The sequence below is a fragment of the Gymnodraco acuticeps genome, unplaced genomic scaffold (assembly GCF_902827175.1).
Source record: "Gymnodraco acuticeps unplaced genomic scaffold, fGymAcu1.1, whole genome shotgun sequence".
NCBI classification, from domain to species: domain Eukaryota; kingdom Metazoa; phylum Chordata; class Actinopteri; order Perciformes; family Bathydraconidae; genus Gymnodraco; species Gymnodraco acuticeps.
Genome location: NW_022992216.1, coordinates 1,192,473 through 1,213,710, shown reverse-complemented (window position 1 = coordinate 1,213,710; position 21,238 = coordinate 1,192,473). Strand labels below are relative to the sequence as shown.

Here is a 21,238-nt window from a genome sequence, read left to right as displayed (position 1 = left end):
ACATAGAAGTGGTGTTTATATTTGCAGATTACCCTGCTAAACAAAATATGTAAGCATCATAAATGTTCGTTAGCCATAGACCTTGTTTAATGCAATATTCCAAAATCCAATGGAAAAATCCCATTGGCTTTTATTGAACGAACCAGTGCAATGCGAACATCCCCGGTCGGCCAACAAAAACACTGCTTCACTCTATTGGGTAGAGTCAGGTGGCTGAAGTGACTACTCTTTAGTTCTGAAAGATCTTACAAGGGTTTAACCAGACTGAAACTGAAAGGGCAAAAAGAGAGCACCTTGAGCAAGAGCTAAATAATAACAGAGAAAACTAGCAGTTTAGCATCCAAATGTGTGCAGGTTTATAAGGCAATAGCTTCCTGTTTAGGTATCCAAATGCCTTCAACAAGCTGGAATTAACAAGAAAAACTATTCTTTAAAAGGGAAAAGCAGCTAACCCAAAATAAAAAACATATTTATCTTCTTATCTATAGTGATTTTTAGCATCTAGATTGTTTTGGTGCAAGTTGCTGATGGCACTTAGCCCACAAGCCCTTATGCTTTTCTTGACTGGAAAACTAAATCAAAATTGAAGGGGAACAATGGTTTTAAAGTTACTATTCATGTATACTGTAGAGAAATTGTCTAAACATAAAGGAAAATAATCCCAAAGTTCCCTCCACAGGGAGTTTCTCTCCCATATACTCTCCCTCCCCCATGCCTGAAACGCCTCCATTGTACTTTGTTTACTTCTGTAATATAGTGACAACACGAAACACTCGAGCTTCTATTGGCTAGCGTTCCAACAGATTGTACATTATAGGCTAAGGGGCGGTTTCAGACAGAGAGTGAAAAGATGTGCTGCAGCACAGGCAGGATGAGAATAATAAAGGAGTTTCACAAAAGAGGCACAACATATAAATATGGAAACTGAGCATAATAGGGCCTCTTCAATTATTTAGTCTCTCCTTTTGGGAGGAAACTTTTTAAAATGTAAATACTACACTTGTGGCTGAAATATACTATTTTAATGTATGTGCTATACCTTGAATATCCATTGGAAATTACTTCAAAAGCTCCAGAAACAATAAGCAGGCAGATCACTTTGATTATGCTTTTTAATTGATGAGATATATTTGAACAAGTCTGTTGATGCTACTTTGTTGACCATGAGATCATGGAGGAGGATATCAACAGAACGCCTGGCCAGTTCATTATATAAAGTATAAAAACAATGAAAAGACAGGGATTTAAAACAGATATGACTGATGGAGACACAGGAGAAGACAACTTGATCATACCGTGGTCCTTGTTTTGGAAATGTCTGCATGATTGCACATATGCGTGTGTGTGTAGGGGGTTGTTTCTGTCGGCGTGTATGCAAACCGCTTTATTCTTAAAGTGCATACAGTGTGTGTAGTATGTGTGTGAAATCTCTTGTACTTCTGGATATGTGTTAGGGTCTGAACAAATTCAATAAATATAAAAGTCATTCATAAAGAAACAATTTGGTCGAAGAAGACGGAGGGAAATGTAGACAACATGTCTGTCTCAAACAGGCATATTCGAGGCCAGGTGTGTTTAACATCATACGTGTCACACGTCTAATACTGTTCATTAGTCCACAAACACACACAAACACCCACGGAGAGCCTTGAACAGACGAGAGGCACAAAAACTGTTTCATCCGAGAGAAGCCTGGAGTACGTTTACGGCTCAATTTCAGAGTTCATTAGACCCCACTTATCGCAGGTTGCTACTAACAAAAGTTGTCCGTTGTGAACGCAGGTCACACTGTGGGGTTTTTCCCACTGGTCGTAGTCGTCGTCGTCTGCTGCTGGAGGTACGTGGGCCGCTTGATACGAGGTTTCCTGCGCTTGGGTTTGCTCTTGGCCTTAGTGAGCTGGACCACGAAGAAGGACAGGACCACCATGGCTCCCAGGAAGGCGAACACGGGGATGGTCTGGCCCACTTCCTGGTTGTAGCGACCGGGCATTATTCCTGAGGGGAAGAGGTCACAGGTTAGGATCCACCTTTAGCATCTTTATTCTTACACACAGCAGGAAGGCCCTTCTTTTATTCAAATAACCCAGTTTTAGTGGACTCTAATTGTTGGTGGTTCAACACTAGCAAAAGGGTAATGTTTCAGTGGTGTTTTATCTTCACACCATACATTAGACAATGTCAGTCTGTCACTAAGGCAACATAGTGTTGATTTAATGTTTGCCAGCGGTTACTTTTTAGCTGTTTTAATAAACGACACAAGTTGTTTGAATAGAAATTGTTTTTCTATTTCCTCCCAAATCTACATATAATGATTTATACATACTATCACATATTTTGAGCAATAGATTTTGAAGACCACATATCGTTTTGCAGCAACAAGTTCTTTAAAATATTCTATAATTTTGAGTAAATAATGCTGTAAAATCTGAAATAAATACTAATGAGTAGGGGTGTAACGGTTCACAAACATTTCGGTTCGGTACGTACCTCGGTTTTTTGGTCACGGTTCGGTTCGGTACGTTTTCGGTACAGCAGAATTTTTTTTCACAAAACAAAACATATATATATATATTTTTTTTATTATTATTAAACTGTGGATAATGTATTCACTCAAATAAATACAAAATATAATAAAATAAACATTAAACTGCAGCATTTCGATGAACTGAAATAATCTGTATTTGAACTGTACTGTACTAGCACCTAAGCAGCCAGTTTGACATTATGACTTGCTTGTCATTGTATTTTCATGTTTTTTTTAAAGAAAGATGAACTTGTCCACCGCAGTACTTTTCCCACAAAGGTTCATGAGAACTTAGTTCATGTGAACTCTTTAGTTCTCATGAACTAAATACAGATCGCGTTCACACCGGAATAAATCCCTGGGGGTGGATTAGGCAAATTAAGCCGCTGACGTCACTTCTTCTTCTTCTGCTTTGGGTTTACTGGCAGGCCGCAAACCACTTCACGGCGTATACTGCCGCCCAAAGTCCCCGGCCGGAAGTCCCCGGAGTTGGGGACTGGCTTCAGTAGAAGCTGCTGGGAGTCCCAGCAGCTTCTACTGAAGCCTTCCGAGTAAATCGCCAGAACGCCGACACCTCCTCATCTCCACCGCTCCCATGTTTTATTTTGTGTTGCCATAAATTAGTCTCTCTGCGTTTCTGCGCTGGGCTAATGCTAATAATGCTAATGCGAGGATAATAAAATGGCGGCTTTTTGGGAGTTTTGCGGGGCGTGGTTTGTAATCCGCCCAGCCAATCAGAAATATAGCTCTTTTCTCACAAAAGAGCCGGGTAAAAAGGTTCTCATGAACTAAGATCGCATGAACCTTTGTGGGAAAAGTACCGCGGTGTGAATGCGCCTATTGCTTGCCGAAAGGGCAGATCTGCTGGCACTAACAATGTCTCCTGCTGTGGAGAACACCCTCTCTAGGGACAGAGGTAGCAGATCTGCTGGCACTAACAATGTGTCCTGCTGTGGAGAACACCCTCTCTAGGGACAGAGGTAGCAGATACAGCCAGGTAGCGCTTTGCTAACATGGCAACATACGGATATTTGGCGTTTGTAATAGCTTTGGCTCGGTCTGAACTCTCTGCGAGTGGTGGAGGCTTACATGCTAGCGGGAGTTGGGTTTGCACTTCAGTCATTTTCTTTTGGTACCGGTGATATTCACGTTCGGGTGATGCCTTTTCAAGAGTGTGCAAGTTTGATGTATTGCCAGCCACGTAACCAATTTTAGTTGAACAATGCCGACAAACAGCTTTGGTTTGGTCCACCTGTCTTTGTCCGTCATCCTTGTTCGTAACTGCGAAACCAAAATGTTCCCAAACCGGAGACTTCAATGATGCTGGAGGATTTTCGAGCTCAACTTTATTTGCGTTCGCCATTCATTTTCGACAGTTCCTCAAATTACTGACTACATTTGAACGCATCCCTCTGACCAGCTCTCATAGAATGCCTCTCGTCCAATGAAATGACTTGCTCGCTCTATGACGCGTTGAACCCAATGTGAGCAAATCACTCTGAATGCTGCGACGCAGCACCTGAGATTACTTCCAAGAAGTTATTCACGTTCTCAATTTTTTTACGTTTAACGTTATATTCGTTCGGTACACTTCGGTACACATGTGTACCGAACCGAAGGGCCCATACCGAATAATTTCGGTACGGGTACGTGTACCGTTACACCCCTACTAATGAGTGAATCATTTCCCCTTCCCATGTCTTATTATTAATAGATAGTTAATGTATAGTTCTGATCTTTTAAAGTAGGAATTGTACATTGTACATCAGCAGCTCCTGTGTTCTGCAAGTAAAATGACGTGATGTTTTTTATCAATGGATTCTGGACTTTTGGATAAGTAACTCTTTTAATACCTTTTATACTGCAAGTGCTTCCTGCTTGTAGGTTGCAAAACAATGTAGAACACTGCTGTGCACTAAACTATTAAACCAAGGGAATTACAGGTCTCAAATTAATCCCAAGTTAGATTGCGTAAAGTGGGAACTTTGAGTTGGTGTTACCTCCGGGGATGTCCCAGGCCCCGCTCTCCCCAGGGGACAGAGGTCTGACCTGGGGCCGGTACGCCCTCACGTTGGGTAGAGCCACTTTGTCCAGATCCACTGAGAGAAGCTTCTGGTGCTTCCACAGGTTACTGTGAGAGGAACAAAGAGAGGGTGAGACATACGCTAATTTATAAAACGGACAACTCAAATCAAGCAATCTGATTGGTTCTTAGCCGTGATATACTGAGCGTATACCACGGCTAGAATTGTATTTCACAACAAGTCAGTATCCCTCCGCGTCTGAGAAAAACAGTATACCGTTGGTCTGAAAAGCAAACTGCCTGCAGTTTGCTTTTCAGACTGGAACAAGAAAGCAGCGGAGAAGTAACGGGGCAGAAACCCTCCTTTTTACGCAGCGGTCCAGACATAGACATCAAACGGCAAAACATATTCAGTGTGCAGTTCCTTTGGCATTAGGGCAGGGATATCTAGATACTTTCCAAGGTTTGACATAATGACTTGTGCTACTTTTAAAGCAAGCAACGATGTTTTCAAATCTGTAATCAAAGAGGTCCGCAAAAACACTATCGACCAATCAGATTGCTTGATTTGACTTGTCAGTTTTATAAATATATTTACATTTCTTCCGTTACAAAACAAACTTACAAAGCATAAGATCGAAACATTTAAGATTGAGCAGTGCATATCTCCAGAAAAAAAGCACCTAAAGTTGAGCTACGTGAAGAGCAGACAGACCAACTGGAGAAGTACCACCATTCAAAAGCTTTCTGATGCGGGTCTTGAAACAAAGCAGAGAAATTATGACCGTTAGTGGCCACAGGTGCGAAAGCTCTCTCCAGAGCTACTGGCAGCCAAATCTCGGGGACCGGAGAAAGTGGAGCAATATTCTCACCACGCCAAGCAACAGCTTAGAACAACCTCAACCTATACAAGTGACCTCGTAAGCCATGCTACTGATAATGGACAGGTTTTCAGTGGGTGCACAATAAACGGCAACAAACACATGAATGTAAATAAATAGCCAAATAATGGATCAACGCTCTCTGTCTAATATGTTCTCTAGCTGTTAGTGTTGTTGCATAGCAACCACCTCCCACTATGTTTCGTGCAGAAGGCAACGGAGGGACTATTTTATTTTGAACATCATTATTTACTAATAAAAACTATTTAAATTAGTGTGTATTTTTCTTTCATATTGCCACACTTGGTAACCGTTTTATAAAAGCAATAGCTCACTTCAGGCCGTGGTATATGCTCATTATATCACAGCTAAGGGGCGTGGTTCGGCCCGACGCGAAGCGGAGGGTTCGACAACCCCCTTAGCTGTGATATAATGAGCATATATCACGGCCTGAAGTGAGCTATTGCTTAAGTATACAGTGTTCTGTTTTCATGTGATGAGTCAGTCACAAAACCAAAGCATTACTTCATGACATCTATATGCCTTTGATTTGATTTACTCTGTTGACAGGTTGAAAAAAAACCACCAGACTGATCCTGATTATTATGTCACAGAAATGTGTTTCCCAACTACTGGGAGTACTGCCTAAGTGGTGCTGCGACAGAAAGAAATGTAACTCAGATATTTTTCATTTCTACACAGAAATTGAAATAAAAGTCACAACACTGTTGGATTGACACCTTATGTTGGAGAAGAGAAATGTAAATGAGCCCTGCAGCTAATTAGGTAAAGCTTGTTTCTAGATTAGCTCGTCAGAAATGCCTTTGGTTTTTGTGAGATTAACTGTGTACAGAAAGACCAAACACATTATTTCCACACAGGCATCATCCCTGACGACTCGTTGGTGTTTCACCAGACTGACCTGGGTGCCGTCTCATTGAGCGGCTGTGGCTTTGCCCAAGACAGGTGGGGGCAGGCAGGTAGTGGGCGGGGCTTAGGGTCTCCCAGGTGAGCCTCGAGAACTTTGGAGTAGCGGTAAAGATGGTTGCCTGGAAGAATGGAAAGAATATATCTGTATGAAACATAAGTAGAAAACTCCCTATTGAGAAATGTTTAACTGTGATTGCAACCTGGTGCGTATCCTGATGCTAATAACGCTAGTGCTAAGTAGGTATTGATAGCAGTGGCTGTATTGTTGCTTTCCAGGGCTTTTCTTTGGAAAAACAAGCGTTAACCCAGTGGTTCTCAAAGTGGGGGGCGCGAGAGACCAGGAGGAAAAATGTTTTTAAATTATTGATTCGAAAATAATATGATACAGTACAATTACGTCTGGGTCTCTGTGTTTTATTAAAGCTCGGCTCTGTGTGTGTGTGGAACGAGCCATTTTGTGTGCGTGCGCGAGCGAGAGAGCGCACCGGAGATCGTTGTTGTTAGCTTCTGGTGCTAGCGAGCTACGCTAACGGATATAAGGAGTTTTTTCAACAACAAAGTGGAGGAGAGTCCTCTCCTGTCAGACTGAGAGGCTCAGTGAGCTAAAGGACTCTGTGTTATCTCAGTGGGTCTCAAACGTTTTGGTCACCATTAATGTAAACTATTATTTCGGAGGCACACATCTATGATCATTATAGTTATACAAAAATAAGAGAATAAATGAAAAACAGCTATGAAATACTATATGACATTAAAAAAAGAATAAAGTTTAAAAGGGAGTGATTTGTAAAATATCCATAAAGAAATAGTAAATCTGTTTACAGTTCTGTTTCATATGGGTGTTGAGAGAGGTATCCATAGATCTCTTCATTTTGCTCTCAAAGTGCACCAGATTGATGCTTTTAACTTCAATATTTAAAAATCTTCCTGGGGGAGCATGCCCCCGGACCCCCCTATGTGAGGTCCACACACCACCTATAAAAATAGCACTTTACCCCTGCTTACACCTATATGCCGTGAGCTGATTATCGAGCCTTCATTGTAACAGTTGCGGGTACACTGTGTATGTGCGTGTGGGGATTGTTGCAGTAGAACATTCCACTGTAGCGCCCGGTACATTAATGGGAAACCCTAAATGTTTGAGCACCCTCTATGAAACGTCAAGCTACCCCACAGCACCCCCAAAAGAAATCTCTGGAGCCGCCACTGAGCCTGATTATTTGTGTTGGGGGGGCCCGACTTTTTCTTTTCTCTGACAGAAAAAGTTTGAGAACCACTGCGTTAACCTGAGTCTCCTGTAATGACGCAAGTACTTGCATGGGCTTTTGTTTTGAAAACCAGCCTAAACCTGAGCTTCCTTGAACAATAGAAGTTCGGTTTGAGGCTTCTATTTAGAAAAACACTTATTGCCCAGAGCTTTTAATAAGTATTTAGTAACTCAATGGGGCTTATATATTTAAAAAAACAAGCATAATCCTGAGCTTCCTGTTATGATGCAAGTACTTTTTTTCATTGTTTTTATCGCTGCCTGGAGCTTTTTGTAAGGATTTAGTAACTCAATGGGAAGTTTGTTTGGAAAAACATGCATTTTTCAAAGACACCTGCAAAGATACATTGACTATGGGGCTTATATTTAAAAAAACAAAAAACAAGCCTCTTCCTACGCTTCTTTTAAGGATACAGTTACTCTATGGTGCTTTTATTTTGAAAAACAAGCCTCACCCTGAGCTTACTTTAACATACAGTATCTTTATTGGCCTTTTATTTTGAAATATAAGACTTATCCTTAACTGTACATCCATATACAGTATATGGATATTAAGAAGGAAAATAACCAATATTACGACGTCATGTATGTGTTATGTCACTTCCGTCCTCACCTTCCAGTCTCTGTGGCAGTGGTTTGTCGGTGCCTGTGGGGGGGGGCACCCTGCTGTGGGAGTGACTGAGGCTGGGAGGGGTCATACTGTAGGAGGTGTACTGCAGGAGGGCGTCCAGCAGCCAGAAACAGTCTGAAGGTCACACACCACAATATTATTATGGGTTGTAAGTAAAAAAGCAAACACATGAGAACACACTACGGGAGCTCACCTTTCTGTCTGTGGCTGTCGTCTAGACAGTTAGAATCACCGTACAGGGCGATGCGACCTCCCCCGTCTGACGGCGTTTGGTACAGTCCGAGGATGGGAACCCCCTCCACCACCGCAGTCTCCTGCTTCAACACCTCCAGACCTGTGAGACAGACACACACACCATGTATACATCACTTCAGGGGACATTACATTGACTTACATGCATTTCCTGGAGACTTATCCTAACCTTAACCAACACATGCCTAACCCTTACCCTAACCAAGTCTTCACCCTAAAATGAATGATTCCCCTCATGGGGACCTCCAATTTGTCCCCATGAGGGAGGCGAGTCCCCACACGTGACTGTGTAAACAGATTTAGGTACACACACACACACACACACACACACACACACACACACACACACACACACACACACACACACACACACACACACACACACACCACACACACACACACACACACACACACACACACACACACACACACACACACACACACACACACACACAATACTTTGGAAGTGGAGGGTTAGTACCTTGGTCCTTCAGATTCTTGGCGATCACTATTCCGTCCTCTGGGAACCGGGCGATGCTGCAGCCTGAGGCGTAGTACACTGAGAGAGAAGAGGAGATATCTTGATTTAGAAAACACTGTGAATACCAAAACAGTGTCCAGAGTAGGTTTCTATCGAAAGCTTTATTTGAAACTCTAAATCATCATTCAAATGTTTGTAGCTTTCATTTTCTGCACGTGTGGTCATTGCGTGATATTTATGCACAGTTGTAGATAAAGATGATGAAAAACGTATATTTTGATTGTTATACCAGTTGCAGCCGTAGGATTGTTTCTGACTTGTGTGATCTGAACATTTCCAATAACTCCAGAGATTTTTTAAGTACAAAAGTTTACATTTATTGAAGAAGGATAGATATAATATCTTCCAAAAATAAAATAAAAAGTAGCATGTTTGTTGGCATTTAGCCTTTTCACTCATATCAAAACACTGTTTGCTCTCCCACTTATCCACATAAAGAGTCAAGTTATATTAATTAAATGTAATAACTATAAAAAAACCTCCCTCATTTAATTTGATGAATCACTTCATACAATTTGAGGATTTTGTTGCACATTCAAACTTAACAGAAGCTTTGAATGTAACAAAATAACATTCAGTACAGGGGAAGGGAACAATGCCATCAGAAACAAGGCGTGTGTGTGTGTGTGTGTGTGTGTGTGTGTGTGTGTGTGTGTGTGTCTCTTACTGTCATGATCAGCCAAGGTGAAGTCCCCCTCGTACAGCCCGTCACTGAAGGCCATCCCCCACACTGAGATCAGGTCGTTCAGAGCTGGAACGTTAGCGCCCCCTGTGTCCGGCATCCACCACTGCCTGCAGGTCACACCAACAACACATCTTTAACCCCTCATATACTGTAAGAAGCAACACAAATACTGTATACATCTACATTAAAAAAACTTCTAGAAAACACCCACTGCTTTTCAATACAGGATAAAGGATTAGTTTTAATTTGTGCCACAAACAGACAACTGATGGAAAGAAGTACTACAGCCCAAAAACGAGAAAACAAAAAGGTTCTGTGAAAGTTGTTCCATTAAAGAATATAAAATAAAAGATGTATACAATTAAATATAATGTAGGACATAATATAAGAATGAAAAATTGAATAAAATATAAGATATCGATTTTTTTTTTAAAGTGCCAGCATATTGAGTGCATGACGTTCTGAGGGAACAGTCTGGTGAGGACTGTGTTCAAAAACAGCGATACTATAAAAAACAAACATTCACACAACTGGTACACAAGTCTCGTTTATTCAGCTCCTAACTAACACATGCATTTGTATTGTGTTTGTATACAAATGAATATTATTTCACAAACACAGTGTCATGCTTGAGTATGCACGCTATTTGTCCATTTGAACACATGTATGTAATAAATAGTTAAGTTTGAGCAAAAACTGATGTGAAGGATTGAGCATACATTTGTATAAGGAGACTGGATTTTAAGTTATTTAGCAGTTTATAATTAGATGTTTCGTAAAGTTTTGCTGTTGTCAAACACAGCCCCAATTTAGATCAATTCATCAAGATATGTTTGTACATTTTTGTATTCTTATTTGTTACATGCTCAAAAACCTATATGCCACTACAGGAGAGGGAATACCGATAAAAGTACAATAGGGCCACTATAAGAATTCAAGGTTACACGGTATAAGTGATTGGTGAAGTATTCCTTTAAGAAAAATAAGTAATCGTATGTGAACAAAGTCATTTTCATAGAAATAAAAATCAATATAGAATCGGACAAAACCGAGCATCAAAATAAAAGGAGGTTTTAAAGGATGAAATGGCATTAACTTTGAGAACATAAGGAAATAAGTTCCAATGAACAAAGAGATGAATCATCGCCATTCAATTCAAAGTGAATTACTCAGAAAATATTTGGAAGCCCTAAAGACTATATTTGACTGAATTGAAGACTTTAATCCTGTGGATATTGTACAACAGCTTGGGTGGGATATGAATGGAGTAGCGAGGACATGAGTCCTTTTTTCTCTCGGCACGTGTTGTGATTTATAACTTCTATGACAGAGCGAGGACGCATAAACACAGTCCAACACTGCGGACAGACACTGGGATACAGCGAGCTGCTGCCTGACACACGCAGTTTATATTCAGATCATTAGAACAAAGCTGCTGGAGAGAGCCAGAGCTCCGTAAGGTGAGAGCTGTTAATCATGGCACTGTCTCTTAATGGAGGGAGAGGACACATTTTAGAGAAATATATATAGGGAGCTTCCAAAATGAAGATGAATCACAGTCAGAGAGGATATTCAATTACTGCTGTGACATTTTAAGTTCCTCAAACTCGTTTTATAATAAGCAATTATTCAATAAAACACTTTGCATATCATATTGAATGAGTCTGGAATTTTGTTTAGATATTTAGATCAGAGTAAGATTGGTTTTATTCCGATTAAACATTAAGAGTTGTGAAGGCTTATCTTCTCTCTATTTTTTTGGTCACATAAGGCAATGTCAAAGTATGAGTCAGTGCCAATTTGAGCCAAAAGTACATGATACTTGCCGTCTATAGAAGGCCCTGAAAATGTTTATTCTAATTCAGACTGTTGACTCCAGTTCAGATTCAGCACCTCTTTTCACCAGAGCCCCGTCTGTCCTGATTGGTGGCTGGCGGGCTCTGTTGTGATTGGTCAAACACTTAGAGATAATAGGGCCTCTATAAAGGGGAGATTTTTGGGGGTTTTCCCTTTCTATAATAGGCCCCCTTTAAGTTTAACAGTCAACAACACAACTTCAGACAAATATTCATAAATTGTTACTGTTGCAAAAAAGCACGTGGTGTCAGCTTTTATGTTGGAGTATACTTACTTATAACCAAGAGTGGAGCAAAACAAATCTTTCATGTAAAACAACCAGAAATTGCCCGATAGTAAGACATAAGAAAGCAGGCTTTAACCTGTTAAGCCCGAGCCTGTTTTCCAGGTCTCAGGCTCGAAAATGACATTCCCAGAACAAATGACCATATCTTCACTTCTAAAAGGGGGTAAATTAATAATCTTTGTTCTCAAAGAAATGATACACCTGTGAGTTGGATGCAGAAAAGTCAGAATCAATATAGATGTTTTTATTTGAAAGTAAATTAAATGTTTGGTCGTGGAGAGATGTTACTTATACCATTGGAATCCGTGGAATCTCAGCTTTCAAATGATATCTTGTTTGTGCAGATCAGATGAAGTATAACATATTTGTACCGTGAGCTATGTGCTAAGTGCGTTAGCACTCTTTTGCTTAGTGCTAATTCAGAGGCTTGGCGTTAGAGTTGCGTTTTGTTTCGGTAAAAATGGTTCATATCGTCAGTTAGCTGAGTTTTCTTCCCGTTAAGTGGGTATGACACATTCATAGGTTGTTAAATGTTAAGAAGCCCTGAGACACAGTTTCTTGAATATTGTTGTGTTTAGCCCCCGGGGGTGGGGGGGTGGGAGCATGGGGTTTAACAGGTTAATGGCCTTTAACATTAGCCTGTCTTATTGCCGTGACAGTAGTAAAGTCAGTGATGGCTGCTCACCTGGTGTTTTCGTCATAGAACTTGACCTTCCTCATGACCGAGGTGTTGTACCAGTCGCTGAAGATGATGAGCGACAGGCCGTTGTCGATGTCTCTCCTCAGCTTGGTGATCTCTTCGGGGAAATACTCCTCCTCGCTGTCCACCATCATCAGAGTGCCTGTAGAGACAACAGAGTCAACCACACATTAGCTTGATCTCTTTTGCTCCACCATTAGCCGATAGCACTCTGAGAAAAAGAGTGCTGGGTCAGTCCTTTTTGAAGTGGAAATCTTCAGTTTTTTGTCCGTGTGCTCTTACCGTACTGGCTGGCATCAAAGCAGGTGATGGGTGCTCCGAGCACCTCCACAAAATATCCCATACTCCTCAGGTGCTGGTACATGTCCCTGAAGTTAGTGTGGATGTGGTCTCCGTTCCTGAAACATACATTTAATCAAATCCATTTGAACTTTCAGTTGCATATGGTCAAACATGCTAATAAAACAAACATTTGAAAACACATATTCAACCAAATCAGTGACGGGAAAAAAGATGGGTGAAGCAAGAAAGTCTTATAGACATCTCCACACACGCACCAGTCCAGTGGGTCGTTCTTCATGCGGAGGTTGTCTCGGGGAAAGTATCCGGGGGGGTAGCGCAGGTTGTGGTACTGATCCCAGAGCACCCTCTTACTGCGAGGGGGGGTCGGGACGATCTTCACCTTGATTGGCAGTTTGACTGTGGAGGTCATCTCACCACCCGCCTCCGACTGTAAGGGATTAAAGGTCAGGAAGGTGGATAAGTTATTACTGAAGAGGAGTTTTCAATAACACAAGATAGATAATTTAAACTCTTAACCAGGGTACTTCTGCAGTTCCAGGTGCAGGAAAGATGATGGAGTAGTGCAATTGATGAAAAAAGATACACTGAAATGATGATTTCTTCTGAAAACTAAATCCACTTATTGTGATGATGAGAACAATACACATTGGAATAAGCCAACCAATGTGGTTATTTGCTTATATTGCTACACACATACACAGAACAGTCTTGTTGAAATGTGAAATGTTACAGGTCTGTGAGAACCAGAAATCTTGTTTGTTTGTAGGTGACCAAATACTTATTTTACCGACCCAGGCAACTACCGCCCTGTCTCTATACTTACCTCCATCTCGAAAGTCATGGAAAAAATAGTATATGAACAGGTCGAAAAGTACCTCGCGGAAAAGAAACTAATCTATGAATTTCAATCTGGCTTTAGAACATCCCACTCCACTGACACATGCCTTCTTTATTCCACATCCACATCAAACAAGAGGTGGACGAGGGCAAGTACTGCGGCATGGTGATGCTGGACCTACAAAAGGCTTTCGACACTGTCAATCACCCCATTCTGATTGACAAGCTAAAAGCAATTGGTTTTGATAAACTATCGGTGAGCTGGATGCAATCCTACCTGGAGGGGAGAGAACAGATGGTGGAGGTAAACGGTACTCTGTCCCCCCCCCCTCCCAGTGAGCTGTGGTGTTCCACAAGGAAGCATATTAGGTCCGTTACTGTTCCTAATTTATGTAAATGACATGTCATCAGCATGTGACTGCAACTTGTTCCTGTTCGCGGACGACTCAGCCCTGCTGGTCTCTGACAGGAGCAGATTGCAGGTTGAAAAAAACCCTCAGCTCCGAGCTCGGCAGAATCTGCACCTGGCTCGCCGATAATACATTATCATTACACCTGGGTAAAACAGAGTCCATTCTCTTCGGTTCGAAACATAATCTCAGCAAATCCGACGACTTCTCAGTTGCAGTGGGTGACATTATTGTCACAAGTAAGAAGGAAATTACATACCTAGGATCTATTCTTGAGGCAAACCTCTCCTGTGACAAAATGGCATCCAATGTAATAAAAAAAGTCAATCAAAGAACTAGATTCCTATACCGGATCTCCTCTCTGGTAAACAAAAACACCCTGAAAACTCTGGCAGGAGCACTCATTCAAGGGTACTATGACTATGCTTGCACGTCATGGTACCATAGCACCTCCAAGGCGCTAAAAATAAAACTTCAAACATCGCAAAATAAACTGGTCAGACTACTGCTTGACCTTTCATCTAGAACCCACCTCACCTCTGCCCACTTTGACAACCTAGGATGGCTTAGAGTAGACGACAGAGTACAGCTACTTGCAATGGGCCTGGTCTACAAGATCCACTACACCTCTATGGTACCCATGTACATGTCAAAATTCTTCCCAAAGGTCAAGGAATACCATGATCATAACATCAGAGGGAGCTCCACAAATCATGTGAAACCCAGATTTGGCACAAAAAAGGGGGAATACACGTATCGCAATTATGCCACATCAAGGTGGAACGCTCTTCCCACAACTGTAAAGGAAAGTAAAACTATACTTACCTTCAAAACCTCTCTTAAAGAGCACCTTCGGGGGAGAGCATTGCAAAACTGGCCCCGGTAATGGTACAAATCTCAACCTGTCGTTCAATGGACAGCTTCCTCCCCCCCATCTATGTATATACTCGCATTTTAGACTCTGTTACTAACTGTACATCTGTAGACTTGGTATGTCTTAAATGTCCGGTTAGGATGTATTAGAACGAAATCTAAAATGAAATTGTAAATAAGCAATCTGTATGTAAAAAACCACCTGTATGTAAATTGTAAATAAGCCATCTGTATGTCAAATATGTCTTATATGTCTTAAATGACATGATGAATTGGAAATGGGGGACCCTGATGTAAACAAGACGAAAGTCTTTCTCTGGTCTGCATCCCCTTAACAATTGTATGTTTTGAGCTGTACTGTACTGTACCCAATATACAAGCTGTTAATAAACTTTTCAATCAATCAATCAAACCGAGGAATTTACCAATTAATTCATTAAAAATCCTACAATGTGATTTCCTGGATTCTTTCCCCCCATTCTGTCTCTCATAGTTGAAGTGTACCTAGGATGAAAATTACAGGCCTCTCTCATCTTTTTAAGTGGGAGAACTTGCACAATTGGTGGCTGACTAAATACCTTGCTCGTTTACTCTTTACACTTCCTACCCATTTAAATCATTAACAACACAGTTAACATGTCACAGATGAATGCATTAAAGAGAATAATGTTGTCAAAGTAATGAATAACTGGTTTACCTAGAATTGTTACTTCAAAGTGGTATCGTGTGATGTACAATTGATATAATAAAACTAAAACATTGCCCAGTCAAGTGAATGAAATAAGAATATTGTGCGTATCCATTTTCTTTGTAGTGTAACTCTTAAAATCAGTTTGAGACATTTGGAGGTAAGCTGTTGCTGCGGTGACTCACATTGTTCTCTGCAGGCGACGCCACTGTGATCATCACATGACCCTGAGCGATCCCTTCCCATGATGCCGCTTTCTTGGCCACGGAGATGGACACGGCCAGGTACCCGGCCCACGGCCACAGCACGGGGGAGTAGGACACGGCCACGTCGATGTGGTCTCCGTTCTGAGGGAGGTACGGCTGCCAGATGGGCTGAGCAGGAGACAGGAAGCTTTAGAACGCTGACAGGAAGACGTTTCAACCACTCTCAGATCATCATGATGCAGAACCAGGCCACACAAGGATGGAATTCATCATACACCTGTCCTCTAAAAGAACTTAGAGATGTGTGTGCTGTCGCAGAGGAGCATTCAACTGTTATGCTGAATTAAGGGCCTTTTTGGATTTATTTAAAGTATTTTATTTAATTTGTAATTATTTATATCAGAAACATTTTAGCAAGGGTGCAAAGGGAAATTTTTCTTAGAATTTGGGAAGTTTAAAAGAGCCCTGTTATGCTCATTTCCAGGTTTCATATAAGTATCGTGTGCCTCTACTGGGACATGTCTCCATGCTTTAATGTTACTGCCTGTGCTGCAGCACCTCTTTTCACCCTCTGTCTGAAACCAGAGCCCAGTCTGCTCTGATTGGTTAGCTGGTCGGCTCTGTTGTGATTGGTGAACAGCTTAGAGATTTCTACGCCGAGTGTTGCATGATGATGTCACCAACGACAATGCTATTAAAAAAACGTTGTTACAAGCAAATATAGCAGTAAAACCCTAACCACGAAGTACTCTTGTGTGGTAGTAGGGTTCAAATAGAAAGCAGAGGAGTAGCAGAATATCGTTACACAGATCATTCACAAAACTCTAAATCTGTCGGCAAATTTATCATTTCTTTATCCACCTGTGGGGCATCATAGCTCGCCATGACCGCATTCTTCAGTGTGATGAAAAAGTAGCTTTTGCCCTTCCAAACCATATGCTGCTTTATTTACACCACAGGTTACTCCTATATTAACTATTTAATAAAGTTTGTATCCAAATGTAGTCACTCGGAACCACCATTTCTATGATACCAGTGATTCCACCAGATAAAGCCATTCACTCAATCTTACAGAAACATGAAGTACACTATATATGTTTGGTCTCTGCTAGGTATTTTTAAAAAAATGTTTTTATTGTATTATTAAAGAGCACTGCGATGTTTAATGCAAGGTCAAAATCAATGTTTTTGCTAATCATTGACATATCCCTGTACTGTGAGAAAATGTACACTTAATATTCAGTATACAACAAATAATTAAAGTCAATGTCAATAAAAGTGGAGTTTATTATTAATATATAACTGTGGGAGGGTTGTGACTTTTTCAGGTCACAATACAACTTTTATAATTGAGGCACCGGGTTTACTAAAAGAAGAGCACCTTGTCTAAAATCCTGCCCGTGACTCCCATGCCGTTCAGAATGGTCACGTTGACGATGGTGGGCATTCCTCCGTAGTAGATGGGCTGAGAGCAGTAAGGCCACATGTAGGGAGACTCTGTCAGGTCGATGTAGCTGGGGGACAGACTGCCAGGGGACAGGGACACAAACAAGTAAGTATAACTCTGGTTTTAATGTTACAAATATATTGTGGTGGAAACTGTAGACAGAAAAACATGTAATGCATGATTTCTCCATGTTTTCAATAGTCACTTTGCCCCTGTCAGTATTTCATGATTGAAACAAAAAAATGAAATAATTTTGATAACATTCAATAGGCCACATGTTTGAGAATCAGTTCAGATAATATCAAATATCTTGTCAAATGCTAAAGCAAGGACACATGTGCATTTAAAGAATCTTTGGCCTTGAATCATGTTACATTATGTATTATATAGATGCCAAAGATATCTAGCTCCACATTTATGATTGGCATGACATAGTTTGACAAATTATGAGATAAACCAGTCGGATATAATTATTACCATGGCTTCTTTATCCAGTATTACACAGGAAATCATTTTCAGTGATTTATGATTTTAGATGAGAACAATAAAAAGTGACTGAAATGTCATTGTACATTTTATCTGTGGATTTAAAGCCAAGGTTACAAGTCAAAAGAAAGCAATTTGATTAGGTTTTCATTATTGTAATAATTTTTCATCATATTGAAATTCAAAGGCACAGTTCTAATTTATTATTTAAGTGTTTCGGCTCTACTATGATTATCTGGAAGTATTTGAACCCCCACACTTTCTTGATAAATGTCAGATTTTTTCAAATTCCATTTTTGGCGATTTAAATTTGCTTCCTTTCTAAGAAGGATAATTCACAGCATGAAAACATTTGTATTACTTTTTTTTATAGAACATTTGTTTTATTACACTGAACAAAAATATAAATGCAACACTTTTGTTTTTGCTCCCATTTTTCATGAGATGAACTCAAAGATCTAAAACATTTTCTATATACACAAAATAACCATTTCTCTCAAATATTGTTCTCAAATCTGAAAAGATCTGTGATAGTGAGCACTTCTCCTTTGCCGAGATAATCCATCCCACCTCACAGGTGTGGCATATCAAGATGCTGATTAGACAGCATGATTATTGCACAGGTGTGCCTTAGGCTGGCCACAATAAAAGGCCACTCTGAAACGTGCAGTTTTGCTTTATTCGGGGGGTCTGGGGGGGGTCCGAAAACCAGTCAGTATCTGGTGTGACCACCATTTGCCTCACGCAGTGCAACACATCTCCTTCGCATAGAGTTGATCAGGTTGTTGATTGTGGCCTGTGGAATGTTGGTCCACTCCTCTTCAATGGCTGTGCCAAGTTGCTGGATATTGGCAGGAACTGGAACACGCTGTCGTATACGCCGATCCAGAGCATCCCAAACATGTTCAATGGGTGACATGTCCGGTGAGTATGCTGGCCATGCAAGAACTGGGATGTTTTCAGCCTCCAGGTATTGTGTACAGATCCTTGCAACATGGGGCCGTGCATTATCATGCTGCAACATGAGGTGATGGTCGTGGATGAATGGCACAACAATGGGCCTCAGGATCTCGTCACGGTATCTCTGTGCATTCACAATGCCATCAATAAAATACACCTGTGTTCGTCGTCCATAACATACGCCTGCCCATACCATAACCCCACCACCACCATGGGCCACTTGATTCACAACATTGACATTAGAAAACCGCTCACCCACACGACGCCACACACGCTGTCTGCCATCTGCCCTGAACAGTGAAAACCGGGATTCATCCGTGAAGAGAACACCTCTCCAATGTGCCAGACGCCATCGAATGTGAGCATTTGCCCACTCAAGTCGGTTACGACGACGAACCGGAGTCAGGTCGAGACCCCGATGAGGACGACGAGCATGCAGATGAGCTTCCCTGAGACGGTTTCTGACAGTTTGTGCAGAAATTCTTTGGTTATGCAAACCGATTGTTGCAGCAGCTGTCCGAGTGGCTGGTCTCAGACGATCTTGGAGGTGAACATGCTGGATGTGGAGTTCCTGGGCTGGTGTGGTTACACGTGGTCTGCGGTTGTGAGGCCGGTTGGATGTACTGCCAAATTCTCTGAAACGCCTTTGGAGACGGCTTATGGTAGAGAAATGAACATTCAATTCACGGGCAACAGCTCTGGTGGACATTCCTGCTGTCAGCATGCCAATTGCACGCTCCCTCAAAACTTGCGACATCTGTGGCATTGTGCTGTGTGATAAAACTGAACATTTTAGAGTGGCCTTTTATTGTGGCCAGCCTAAGGCACACCTGTGCAATAATCATGCTGTCTAATCAGCATCTTGATATGCCACACCTGTGAGGTGGGATGGATTATCTCGGCAAAGGAGAAGTGCTCACTATCACAGATTTTTTCAGATTTGTGAACAATATTTGAGAGAAATGGTTATTGTGTGTATATAGAAAATGTTTTAGATCTTTGAGTTCATCTCATGAAAAATGGGAGCAAAAACAAAAGTGTTGCATTTATATTTTTGTTCAGTGTATAACAGAAAATAATCAGATAATTTGTTTTTCTATATTGTCATGTATGTATGTAGGCCTGTTATCCAAAACGACCTATTTATTCATTCATACAAGACTATTTTCTATTAACACAAATGTATAGGTGTGAGTATGATATTACATGAATGCCCTAGACACCTACTGACTATGCATGAATTTACACGGAGCAGCCTGCACGAGAATGAATCACAGCATACTATATTTGATTACATTTCTCACTTTTCCAGATGGTCTGGAAAGGGTTGCTAATGTGTTCCTTTTTAGAAATAAAGTGAAAAGTGGCAAAATATAGCGAGAAATTAATCAAATGGGCATCAATGTGTGGTGTGGCGTAATGCCTGCATTGCTTAGTAAATGACTTAAAAGCTATCCCAATGCACATGTGTGTGAATATGACCGACAGCAAATCAGATTGATTGGCCGATCAGCTTGAAATCTACTTGTGTAAAAGCTGGACAACATTTATGAACCCTATGAGAGACATGTAGCTGAGGAACAGCCTTTGGATGTACTCAGGCTTCACACATGTGCTCACTGAGATGTCTCTACCTGGCCTGAGGTTTGTAGCTGTTGAGGATCTGGTAGGCTCGGATCAGGTCTAGCTTCCCGTGGCCCTGCTCAAACATGTTGACCCCTGGCAGCCTGCGGGCCGACGCGATCAGAGCCTGCTTCATGGAGGCGGGGTTCACCAGATCCCTGTTCTGGACGGTGCTGGAGGACACAGAGGAGGACAGGCTGGGTTTAAGGTTACATTCCCTAGATTCAAAATCAGAGCAGTGCTGGAGGGGAGACGAGGAAGGGGCTGGCATTTGTTCCCTGGGAGAAGGGAGGGCCGACTGTTGTCAACAAGGGTGGTGTGATGTTTAACCCGGATACATGAGCTCACTGAAGGGACTTATGTAAAGGCGGGATATTGAAAGACTGAGAATAATACCCAACATTACTCAGCGACACACCCCCTTCCTCTGTGACATGTTACACTGGTTTTCTCACTCTTGTCCAGGATTACGGAACAAGAGATCATTACAACAGAGAAAAAAACAACAACTTGTGTTTTTCAAATGCCACCACGGTTCAGCTGTAACATACCCTCTCTTTGAATGACACCACTTCAGCCAAGATCCTCAGAGACTTCATCTAAAACTACTGAGAATCAAAGTTTCCAGTGAGTCTCGGCTTTAAGACACACATTTCCATGACTATATCGCCATAAAACATGTTATTATATATGGCAATATTTTGGCAAGATTTATATTAGAGAAGGCGGCATTAAGTGAGATTTCTTATCATTAGTTTGACTGCAAAAATCAGTCCTGCTAACTTGTCCCTGAGCAAGATGCTGCCTTATCATAATGGGCGTATTCAG

General features: G+C 41.3%; 1 protein-coding gene across 2 annotated transcripts in view; it reads right to left on the bottom strand.

Annotated features, from left to right (window-relative positions):
* Nucleotides 1-1,094: 1,094 nt before the first annotated feature.
* Nucleotides 1,095-21,238, bottom strand: part of mbtps1 (membrane-bound transcription factor peptidase, site 1) — a 52,816-nt gene continuing 32,672 nt past the window's right edge. The window contains exons 11-23 of one of the 2 annotated variants that reach the window (XM_034205918.1): nt 20,422-20,583; nt 17,276-17,420; nt 15,874-16,062; nt 13,135-13,307; nt 12,860-12,975; nt 12,563-12,719; nt 9,717-9,841; nt 8,990-9,067; nt 8,450-8,590; nt 8,239-8,370; nt 6,351-6,477; nt 4,525-4,655; nt 1,095-1,995 (exon numbers count right to left, since the gene is read on the bottom strand). In XM_034205918.1, the coding sequence (XP_034061809.1) occupies nt 1,784-1,995; nt 4,525-4,655; nt 6,351-6,477; nt 8,239-8,370; nt 8,450-8,590; nt 8,990-9,067; nt 9,717-9,841; nt 12,563-12,719; nt 12,860-12,975; nt 13,135-13,307; nt 15,874-16,062; nt 17,276-17,420; nt 20,422-20,583 (1,888 nt within the window). In that variant the 3' untranslated portion in view covers nt 1,095-1,783. The remainder of the gene's footprint in view (nt 1,996-4,524; nt 4,656-6,350; nt 6,478-8,238; nt 8,371-8,449; nt 8,591-8,989; nt 9,068-9,716; nt 9,842-12,562; nt 12,720-12,859; nt 12,976-13,134; nt 13,308-15,873; nt 16,063-17,275; nt 17,421-20,421; nt 20,584-21,238) is intronic. The other variant, XM_034205919.1, reaches the window with a different exon arrangement.